The following is a 12500-nucleotide window of genomic DNA, read 5'->3' as shown; positions in this document are numbered from 1 at the left end:
CAAATTCTTAACACCAAGTTCAGAATGAACGGCATGTGAGTGATGCCACTGAAATGTATGCAGATGATGGGCCAGCGGAAAAAAAAAAAGAAAAAAAAAGAAGAAATCTCCACCTACCTTGTGTTTCTTCGGAAATTTATGCTTTTTTCCATCCGTGCACACTGCTACGACAAAGAAAAATGCAAGGTAAATATATAAGTGAATAAATAAAGATGTGTAGATTAACAGATGCAATAACATACCAACACACATACAGCTAACTATATAGCTGGATATATTATAAACTGATAGACAGATAGATATCTAGATTTACAGACAGTTTGATTGATAGACAGAGACAGAGATATATAGATGGATAATAATAATAATAATGGATACTTACATTGCACACTATCCAGAAATCTGCTCTAGGTGCTTTACAAAAACACTTTTGTTAACATAAAACATTACATCAATGTTACACACACACACACACACACACACACACACACACACACACACACACACACACATGCACACACACACACACACACACACACACACACACACACACACACAATGCATAATACATTTTAAGATACATGTGTATCTAACAGCTACCCTAACACATACGCACACATAAGCAGGCACAAACTTACATAAACAAACGCACACACTATACACATTCATATACATGCATGTAGTTATGTACACATAAATAAATGGATATATTTATACATATACACATGCATAAAGAGAGATTGATAAACTGTTGGATCAACTAAATCATCCGAAACTAAATAGACAGACAACCAGACAGACAGACGGATGGCTAATCAACTTTCAGTCTTTTGACACACTCATTGTACTGTATTATATTGCATTGTAGTGTGGGGGTATTGTATTCCATTACATTGTACTGTGTAACGCTGCGTGGCGCTGCGTTGCATTGCATTGTATGTGTTGTAATGATAGGTCCATATTGCATTGCAGTTCGTGTTGTCGTGCTGTTGCTTCTCCGTCACAATAGATAGGTTAAAGAACAATCAAATAGTGGAGTGATGGCCTAGAGGTTACGCGTCCGCCTAGGAAGCGAGAGAATCTGAGCGCGCTGGTTCCAATCACAGCTCAGCCGCCGATATTTTCTCCTCCTCCTCCACTAGACCTTGAGTGGTGGTCTGGACGCTAGTCATTCGGATGAGATGATAAACCGAGGTCCCGTGTGCAGCATGCACTTAGCGCACGTAAAATAAACCCACGGCAACAAAAGGCTTGTTCCTTAGGCAAAATTCTGTAGAAAAACCCGCTTCGATAGGAAAAAACAAATAAAACTGCACGCAGGAAAAAATACAAAAATGATGGATGTAGATATAGATAGATAGATAGATAGATAGATAGAGAGGGAGAGATACAGAGAAAAAGACGCACAGAGACAGACAGACAGAAAGAGAGCCACCAGCAGTAGTGATCAGAATCATTCAAACTGCACAACTCTAAATTTCCTGTTCTTCTCTTGACAACACCCCCTATCTCCACCCAACACCCCCTCACCACCCAATCACTCTTCCACCACCACCACCACCCTCCCTCCCCTCACCCCATTCTTCTTCTTCTTCTTCTCTTCTGCGTTTGTGGGCTGCAACTCCCACGTTCACTTGTATATACACGAGTGGGCTTTTACGTGTATGACCGTTTTTACCCCGCCATGTAGGCAGCCATACTCCGCTTTCGGGGGTGTGCATGCTGGGTATTTACTTGTTTCCATAACCCACCGAACGCTGACATGGATTACAGAATCTTTAACGTGCGTATTTGATCTTTTGCTTGCGTGTACACACGAAGGGGGTTCAGGCACTAGCAGGTCTGCACACATGTTGACCTGGGAGATCGGAAAAATCTCCACCCTTTACCCACCAGGCGCCGTCACCGAGATTCGAACCCGGGACCCTCTGATTGAAAGTCCAACGCTTTAACCATTCGGCTATTGAGCCCGTCTCCCCTCACCCCCAACAACGAATCATCCACTTACCCAACAGAGACAGAAGCAGAAGAAGAACTACGCAAGGGTTTGACATCATGGCCGAATGTCACGTGCAGTTGTCACAGCCAGCCAGCGCCTCCTCTGTCAACGGGGAAAATGAAATGGATAAAAATAGATAGAAAAGAAAAAAAAAAGACTACGGGCAATGGGTCTTCAACGGGCTTAGCTAGCTGCACAGTTGTTGATCTTGGACTCCCGAGTAGAGCAGTCTGTCTGTCTCGTTGTCTGAAGCTCTCCTACTTATATAATTTTTATATAGACTGACGCGCATGCGCAAGGAGGAGTGCGCAGGGAGAGAGAGAGAGAATGGTGAGTGGTGGTGGGTGGTGGGTGGTGGTGGTTGGATGGTAAAGGTGGATGGAGCGGGGTGGGGGCGGGGGTGGGGGGGGGCAGAGAAGAGGTAGAGGAGAGTATGTGTGTGTGTGTGGGGGGGGGGGAGTGAAGTTGAATGAGTCAGTCGGTGGGTAGGGGGAGACAAAGAGAGACAGACAGACAGACAGAGAGAGAATGGTTGAGAGGCGAGACAGAGAGAGAGAGAGGCAGAGACACACAGACTCCGATAGTTTATTGTTTATATTTACCTAAGTCCACAGACAGACAGACAGACAGACAGACAGAGAATGGTTGAGAGGCGAGACAGAGAGTGAGAGGCAGAGGGCACAGACTCAGATGGTTTATTGTTTATATTTACCTCAGTCCATTTTGGCCATTAAAACAAACAACCACGTCCAAATTTTTTTTTTTGTTTTTGTTTTTTTTAAACAAGCAGATTGCAATGCGCAGCCTATTGCAGAACAATCAAAATTCCCCATAGTAAGTACTAAGTTTAATGTTTCAAATATAGTAATAAAAAAAAGTTTTTAAAAGATTCATTGGAGAGAGAGAGAGAGAGAGAGAGTATGAATGAATTTCAATGAATGAATGAATTTTATTTCTGAGGGTAATAGAATAACCAACGATGCTTTTTTTTTTCTTCTTCTTTTTATCCAGTCCTCAAAAGGAGAAAATTGGAGAGAAAAAAATGAAAACAAATAAACTGCAAACAACACATAAAATCAAACGGGGAAAAAAGGAAAATAGATCATAGCATTACATTCATTACAAATCATGGAAATGACTACATGAAAATTATTGTACACACAAACGCGAACCCACAGACAGAGAGAAAGAGAGAGAGCGGGGGGGGGGGGGGGGGGGGGCAGGAGGGAGAGACTTGAGGAGAGAGCAAAAGCAATTCAAAGCTACTGCTATATCCTCAAGCCACGCCTCCTCAGCCCTCCCACCCACCCACCCTCCCCACCACACACACACACACACACACACCCTACCCACACACTCTCCAGCCACCCATTCTGAACGTATCTCCATCAAGAGAGTGATAATAATGATATAACCCAATGAAAATCTCAACAACTCAACAACGACACCACACGAGCGACGGGAAAGAACGAGCCAAGCGATTGGCCGGCGGTTCGTCCAATCAGGAAAGAGTGTTACAAAAAACAAAAAAGAAAAAAAAAAGAAAAAAGAAAAAAAAGTCAAGGCTCTTAAGAAGGAGGAACCACGTGACCACCACACTTTTTTTTTTATTCACGTGGATAGAACGAACGTATTATGTATAGAGATGTATACATATATATATATATATATATATTAGCACACACACACACACACACACACACACACACACAAGAATAGTTTCCATTCCAACAACATGACAATGCGTGCGGATTGATCTGTATACATACACCACATAGCATCTGTTGGTTTTGTTGCTGTTGCTGTTGTTGTTTTGTTGTTGTTGGGTGGGGTTTTTTGGGGGGTGGGTGGGGGGGGGGCATGGGGTGGTGGGTGAGGGGCTGGGGGGGAGGGAGGGAGGGGGGGGGCCAGAGAAAGGAGAGCAACAAATGTCTGACCATGTCTGCATGAACCCAGCGCGCCGAGTAGGGTTTGACAGCCTACTGCAATGTGATGGAAACCCTCCCCCCCACTCTCCCCCAAAAAAGGCCTTGATTTGAACGAAATAGAATAGGTAGATAAATAGGGTTTAGTGCTGTAATTAGTATCAGTGTCAGTAGCTCAAGGAGGCGTCACTGCGTTCGGTCAAATCCATATGCGCTACACCAAGCAGCCAAGCAGATGCCTGACCAGCAGCGGAACCCAGCGCGCTTAGTCAGGCCTTGAGAAAAACAAAAAAAACAAAAAAAAAACAAAAAAAACACTAAAATTATATTAAATTAGAAAATAATAATAATAATAATAATAGTACATAAAAATACTACTACTAATAATAATAATATTTAAAAGGCGCAAAATCTTGATGAAGTCAACTCTAGGCGCGCGCGCGCGCGTGCACACACACACACACACACACACACACACACACACACACACACAATGTAATTAAGATATAATGAAACAAATAAAAAGTCAACAATAACAACAACAACAAAACACACACACACACACACACACACACACACACACACACACACACACACACACACACACACACACTAAGACAGACATGTAACATTTTACGTGTATGACCGTTTTGTGTATTTACCACGCCATGAAGGCAGCCATTCGCCGTTTTCGGGGGTGCGCATGCTGGGTATGTTCTTGTTTCCATAACCCACCGAACGCTGACATGGCTTTTACAGGATCTTTTAACGTGCGTATTTGATCTTTTAACGTGCGTATTTGATCTTTTAACGTGCGTATTTGATCTTGTGTGTGCGTATACACACGAAGGGGGTGCAGGCACTTGCACGTCTGCACATTATGCTGACCTGGGAGATCGGAAGAATCTCCACCCTTTACCCACCAGGCGCCGTCACCGTGGTTCGAACCCGGGACTCTCAGATTGACAGTCCAACACAGTAACCACTCAGCTATTGCGCCCGTCATGGCGAGAAAATTGTGCTGCACAATACAGTACAATGTAATCCGGTGGAATACAGTGCAATAATTATAACACAAGAGTATACGATACGATACGATACGATACGGTACGATACGATACGATACGATACGATACGATACGATACAATACCATACAATACAATACAATACAATACAATACAATACGATACGATACGATACGATACAAATACGTACGATAGGATACGATGCGATACGATACGATACGATACGATACGACACGATACGATACGATACGATACGATGCATTTGCTACAGCGAGAAAATAGTGGGGCACAATACAATACAATACAAAGCAATACAATGCAATATACTACAATAGCATACGATAAGATACAATGCAATGCAATGCGATACAATGCAATGCAATACATACAATACAACGCAACGCAATACAATGCAATGGATTGAATGCAATACGCTATAATGCAATACAATGCAATGCAATACAATGCAACGGAATGCAATACAATGGAATACAATGCAAAGGAATGCAATGCAATACAATACAATGCAATGCAATGCAATACAATACAACGCAATACAATAGCTTATTTCTCTTACGTTACAGCTTCCAGAAGAATCTCGTTCGAGCGAAAAATTGAAAATGATAGTTCTACCAGAATATATTTTATGAACTGACAGTTCGTGTGCAGATTTTTATTATTATTATTATTATTATAGTGTGAATATTGAATTGGAAATAAATTGAGAATATCGATCTTTATTCTGGTCAACGTACCAATGTGTTTTCACTTCATATACATCTTGAGTTATTGTTTGCTTATTCCTTTACTTTATTTACTCAACACCAAAAACACAAGAATCTCTGCAACAGCAACACACAACAACGTCAACAACATCAATGTGAACAATAACGGTAACAATATATAAATAGTAATGTCAAAAATATCAATGACAACAATAGCGAAACAAATGCATAAATAGCAATGTCAACAACAACAACAACAACAATAACAATGATATTAACAACATGTCAACATCAACAATGTCAACGATAGTAACCCTCCACCCCCAACCCCACCCCCACCCCCCCACACACACAGGGACACAGACAGAGACAGCGTTGCACTTTCAAATGATCATATGAATAATGAATATAAATAGGAAGGAAGAACGAAAGAAAGAAAAGGAAGAAAGAAAAGAAATGAAGGAATGAAGGAAGAAATATAAGAAGCGAAACTAAACGAAATGTTTCATTCAAATAAAGGCCATAGCCCCTTACTGAAGGGAGTGTGACACACGTACATTGAATTGCAGGAATCATACCAGTCATACTGAATATCACAACAACATACTTTGTATACCGTAAGTATCAGTATCAATATCAGGTAACGCAATGAGGCGTCACTGCGTTCGGACAAATCCATATACGCTACACCACATCTGCCAAGCAGATGTTTGACCAGCAGCGTAACCTAACGCGCTTAGTCAGGCCTTGAGAAAAAAAAAAAAAAATAAAATAAAAATAAAATGAAATAAAATAAAATAACCAAACAAAACAAAGCAAACAACAAAAAAGGAAAAAAATAATAAAAATTAAAAAATTTAAAAAAAACAAATAAGTATAAGTATACCGTAAATTGCACAAAATCGAAGTCAAAGTAATACAACAGCAAAAAACCACACATGTCATAAAATACACTGACAAGAAAAAACAACAACAAAACAAACCAACCAAAACAAACAAACAACAACAACAACAACAACAACAACAAAAAACAAAACAAAACAAAAAAAAACAAAAAAAAACAACCCAAACAACTACGATATTATAGCATTCAACCTATTAAAAGATTTGTAAATATCAGCTGCGAGCCCACCAAGGGTAGTTTCACTTCTGGATGACAATAACAAGTTCAGTCTAAAACAACAAAGACTGTTATATCCATTCGGGTTCGATTAACTCACTCAGTACGGCCAGTCCTCTCTTCTCCTCTACACAGACCCTTCGGATGTCCAGTGGGTGTCTGAATGACCCAACCTTTAGCTTCTGTCGTCAGAACTGTAGTATTCTTTGTCAACATTCACGTCTTCAGTATGAGAGCCTTCCGCTTGCAATGTTTTGATGATGGTAACTGGGGTGAAACGCTGTTAACGTCGTCTCTTTCGCCGTTCGTATGGAGAGAGTTAACTGTAATCTAAGATCAAATAAGGCAGGGCAACAAAGCAAAAAAATGGATCTCATCTTCATTTCCCTTATCACACAAGCGGCACATCTGTTCACGTTCTTAATCGGTACCTATATCTCAAACGATGACGTGTAATAATATATCAGAATTACCAAATCTAAATTTAGTCAAGAAAGAAAGGAAGAAAGAAAGAAAGAAAAAAAGAAAAGAAAAAAAATACTGAAAATGTACTTTTCACTATAACTTCCAGAAAGTCGATGACTATTCATTCTCTGTTTTACTTACCTATTACAAACTGGAAACAGATGTGAACTCGGAGCTCTGTGTGTGTGTGTGAATGTGTGCGGTCCAGCGATCTTCCCAAACACTGCTTGACAGATCGAAGGTATGCCACGTGATCATTTCCGAGGCTTTCGTGGCCACTCTGACCCTAATCGGTCTCGGCAAGCCGAGGCAGGTCCAGGTGAGGGGAAGACAGATGGTGTTGTGATGCGGTGCTGTTGGAGGTATTTTCTCAATCCCCCCCCGCAAGAAAAGAGATCGAAATGTCATTTCCCTAAATCCTTCTATCAATAGAGCTTTTCCAGCATGACTGAAGAGCCGTCGAATTTTTGGAGAGCCGGGTACAGAGTGATGGCCATTGTTCTAAAATTAGGTGGATAGCGCATGTCTTCTTTGAGCCCCTTTGCTAACTGAAGTCAGCGGAAGTGTTCAATCAGCCATTTTGCTACTCGTGTCAGCACAGCGCGAAGTGGTAACTTCGTGTATGCAGCCGAGCGCTCAGCTGGTTACGATGACTGCTTCACGGCAAGCTTTCACTTGCCCGCGGCGTTACTTAAGGTAACATTCCAGTGTGTGCCTCCACAGCAAGTTTGTGCTACGTGTCACTGCACTGTTTTCCTGTCATAACTTTGGCAAATAAACCATTGGCAGATATCAGTTAAGACACAACATTTGGCATGTCGTGAGAGGCAAGCATAACACGATTTCATCGAAGATACACGGTTGCAGTTCAGAAAATACCACCAGTTAGCAGACGACTTCTCAACGGACTGACAGCCGGAAACGAGTCTTAGTATGGCGTTCAGTTGGCTTCAGCTTTTCTGGCCAATGTGCTATCCATCTAATTTTAGAACAATGAGTGATGACACGCAGACAGTGGGCCATGTTTTGGAAAACCCTTTGGGCGTTTTAATCCTCTTCCTGCGTCCGAATTAGTGTCGCTCTGCTTCACCCTGAGTCATTGTTTGTTGCTGATTGTGCAGCTCCCTGATGCAAATTTGGTTGTGCGCGTGAAAACTCCGAACGGCTTTGAACATATTATTCGGTTTCTTTTTGTTTTTCTTCTTCTTCTAGTGTTGTCATTCTTTGGCCTTCTTCTTGGTTGTATGTTTGGTGGTGTTGTTGTTGTGTTGTAGTATTGCATTACTGCTGTGTCACTGTAGATTTCTCGAGTGTCCCATTCGGGTTGCTCTCACCAGTAAAACCACATTATCTTGACTTGAGATCCCTCACGCAGCAGCCTCACATCGATGCTGCATTTTTATTTTGTTTTGTTTTGTTTTGTCTTACAGTTCATGCATGTTTGGTGTATATCTGTTATGCATTTTGGATGTATGTGTGAATGTGTGTCTTCATGTTTTACATTTATTTGCTTATTTATCATCATTGTTGTCTTATTTATTTATTTATTCATTTATTATTATTATTATTATTATTATTATTATTATTATTATTATTATTACTACTACTACCTTTTTCTATATTATAATTATTATTTATTTATTTATTTATGTAAGCTTATCTATTATTTATTCCCCCCCTTTCTCTCTCTCTCTCTCTCTCTCTCTCTCTCTCTCTCTCTCTCAAGGCCTGACTAAGCGCGTTGGGTTACTGCTGCTGGTCAGGCATCTGCTTGGCAGATGTAGTGTAGCGTATATGGTTTTGTCCGAACGCAGTGACGCCTCCTTGAGCTACTGAAACTGAAACTGAAACTTACAGCTCATGGCAGCTATCATGCACTTTAGCCAGAACAAGGCTGCTAACTTTTTTCTTTTTTCTTTTTTTTTAAAGTGATCTGGCTCGCCAAGACAATCTGTCGGCATACATGATTGTGTCGATGTGTTCAGATGCTCGTAATTTTTAATTTTTATTTTAGATTTTATTTCATCTTCGTACAGTTATGACAGTTATGAATTTTTTGCCATCGTAAAGTTATGACAGTCGACTGCATCTAACGAGTCTAGGTCGCTTAACGAAGCTCATTTTTAACTCATTAAGGAATAGTTGTTTTTAATGTGCTTTTTTAAATTGTCTTTTATGTGCTTCGATTTCTTGTTATTGTTCTTCTTCTTCTTTCATCATCATCATCTTCTTCTTCTTCTTTCATCATCATCATCTTCTTCTTCTTTCATCATCATCTTCTTCTTCTTCTTCTTTCGTCATCATCATCAACTTCTTCTTCTTCTTTCATCATCATCATCTTCTTCTTCTTTCATCATCATCATATTCTTCTTCTTCTTCTTCTTCTTTCATCTTCATCATCATCTTCTTCTTCTTTCATCATCATATTCTTCTTCTTCTTCATTCATCATCATCTTCTTCTTCTTCTTCTTCTTTCATCTTCATCATCATCATCTTCTTCTTCTTCTTCTTTCATCATCATATTCTTCTTCTTCTTCATTCATCATCATCATCATCTTCTTCTTCTTCTTCTTCTTTCATCATCATCTTCTTCTTCTTCTTCTTCTTTCATCATCATCATCTTCTTCTTCTTCTTAATAATAATAATAATAATAATAACAACAACATCAACAACAAATTTGCGAAACAAACAAGCACACCATCACTTTGTTCTATTCGCTCGTTTCCATGAAGCACACAGACACACACACACACACACACACACACACACACACACACACACACACACACACACTCACACACACACACACTCACACACACACACACACACACACACACACACACACACACACACACACACACACACACACACACACACACACACACACACACACACACACACACACATACAACTTCAGAATTGTGTTAATGGTTTCTGATTATTTAAATTATTATTATTGAATTGTTACTGTTAAATGTAATAGCATGTTAGTTATACCCCATGCCCCCACCCCACCCCACTCCACCCCTTTAATTTTATTTTATTTTATTTTTTTTTTTTACGTCTAATATCACTGATAGTGAAAAGACGCTAAACAAAAGAACGAACGAACACACACACACACACACACACACACACACACACACACACACACACACACACACACATCACCAAACAAAACTTCCGCCATGTGGGAAAACACCACGACCACCACCACCACAACCACAACCACCACCACAACCACAACAACAACCACAACAACAACAACAACACAACAACAACAACAACAAGTAAACAAACGAACAAATCAACTTCTGAGAGTAGTTGTGTAAAAAAGCAGAGTAGTTGTGTTGCTCGAATTCCTCAATAGGAACTGCCCCGCCCCCCTCCCCCTCCCCCCCCCCCCCCCCCCCCCCCCCCCCCCCCCCTCCCCCCCCTTCCCCCCAGATCAATGACACGACTGTTGCCAAGTAATCCTCCAGTCACAACATTCCAGTTGAAAAACACGTTATGCAACGAGGCTGTCGTGGGATGACTTTTCATTCCATTCTTCGAAGATAAAGATCTGTGTCGCAACAGCTGTCGTGTTCACCGACTTGGAATGACCACAAAATACACGCACACACACACACACACACACACACACACACACACACACACACACACACACACACACACACGCACACACACACACACACACACACACACACACACACACACACACTTGCATGCACGCACGCACACACAAGTGCCAAAAATAACCGCATGAACACACACATGCACCATTTCTCTCCAGGCTTCTCTGTCTCTGCCTCTGCCTCTGTCTCTCTCTCTCTCTCTCTCTCTCTCTCTCTCTGTCTGTCTGTCTCTTTCTCACACACACACACACACACACACGCGCGCATAGTCTTTTGAAAAGTTCAATTGGACGATTAAAAGACAACAATATCAAAACTGTCTCTCTGCCTCTGTCTGTCTTTTAGTTTCTGTCTCTGTCTTTCTGTCAGTCTGTCTGTCTACGCCTGTCTCATATTTATAAATTTTTGTTCGCGTGTGTGTATCTATCTATCTATCTATCTATCTATGTGTGTGTGTGTGTGAGTGTGTTTTGGAGTTTTTCACAGAGTGAGTTTGTCACACACACACGCACACGCACACACACACACACATGCACGAGCGCGCGCGCACACACACACACACACACACACGCACGCACGCACGCACGCACACAGAGACACACACACGCACATACACATGCATACACACACGAGAGAGAGAGTGTGAGAGAGAGAGAGATATCTTAAAACCATAACTTTATCCCTTACTTGCCTTCGCCTTTTGACAGATCCACTTTAGATCAAACTGCCTACAGTAAATGATTCTCCCCCGATAATTGCCAGGGTTGTTAATAATTATCCCCGTTTTTTTGTTGTTGTTGTTGTTGTTGTTGTTTGTTTTCTTTACTTTTCTTTGTCTTTTTGTTTGTTTTTACTTTTGTTTTTGTGGGGTTTTATTTCATCGATTGGTAAATTCACTGAAGAAGTGAGTGCACTCCACAGTGAAGTAGATAATTATCATCAGAGAGACATCTCATCTTCCTCACCATGTTGCGGTCAGTGGTCATTCTGGAGTGTCTTAATAACAGGGCAGGCCTGTTAGCTAAAAGCCTTTCTTCCCCCCCCCTCCCCCCCCTTCTCCTCCTCCTCGTCTTCATCGTTCTTCTTCTCGTCATCGTCGTCGTCGTCGTACTCTTCCTTCTTCTTCTTCTTCTTCCCCTCTATCTTCTTCTTCTTCTTCTCCTCCTCCCCCTCTTCTTTTTCACACGCCTTCTCACAACTCAACCCCACACCTTCTCTCAACCCAATCCCACGCCTCCTCACAACCCAGTCCCACGCTTTCTCACAACCCAGTCCAACGCTTTCTCACAACCCAATCCCACGACTTCTCACAACCCAACCCCACTCCTTCTCACGACCCAACCCCACGCTTTCTCACAACCCAACCCCACGCCTTCTCACAACCCAACCCCACTCCTTCTCACGACCCAACCCCACGCTTTCTCACAACTCAACCCCACTCCTTCTCACAACCCAATCCCACGCCTTCTCACAACCCAATCCCACTCCTTCTCACAACCCAATTCCATGTCTTCTCACGACCCAACCCCACGCTTTCTCACAACCCAACCCCACTCCTTCTCACAACCCAATCCCACGCCTTCTCACAACCCAATTCCATG

General features: G+C 41.6%; 1 protein-coding gene across 2 annotated transcripts in view; it reads right to left on the bottom strand.

The window, feature by feature from the left end:
* The window catches only part of LOC143277534 (cysteine-rich venom protein Mr30-like), a 27278-nt gene extending 19756 nt beyond the window's left edge, over positions 1-7522 (bottom strand). The window contains exons 1-3 of one of the 2 annotated variants that reach the window (XM_076582412.1): positions 7402-7522; positions 2009-2101; positions 118-164 (exon numbers count right to left, since the gene is read on the bottom strand). In XM_076582412.1, coding sequence (XP_076438527.1) covers positions 118-164; positions 2009-2057 — 96 coding nt within the window. In that variant the 5' untranslated portion in view covers positions 2058-2101; positions 7402-7522. Of the gene's footprint in view, positions 1-117; positions 165-2008; positions 2197-7401 lie in introns of those variants that run through there. The other variant, XM_076582413.1, reaches the window with a different exon arrangement.
* Positions 7523-12500: the final 4978 nt, after the last annotated feature.

The sequence above is a fragment of the Babylonia areolata genome, chromosome 34, assembly GCF_041734735.1.
Source record: "Babylonia areolata isolate BAREFJ2019XMU chromosome 34, ASM4173473v1, whole genome shotgun sequence".
Lineage (NCBI taxonomy): Eukaryota > Metazoa > Mollusca > Gastropoda > Neogastropoda > Buccinidae > Babylonia > Babylonia areolata.
The sequence above is the reverse complement of the archived record's forward strand: the minus strand, read 5'-3'. Positions and strand labels throughout refer to the sequence as shown.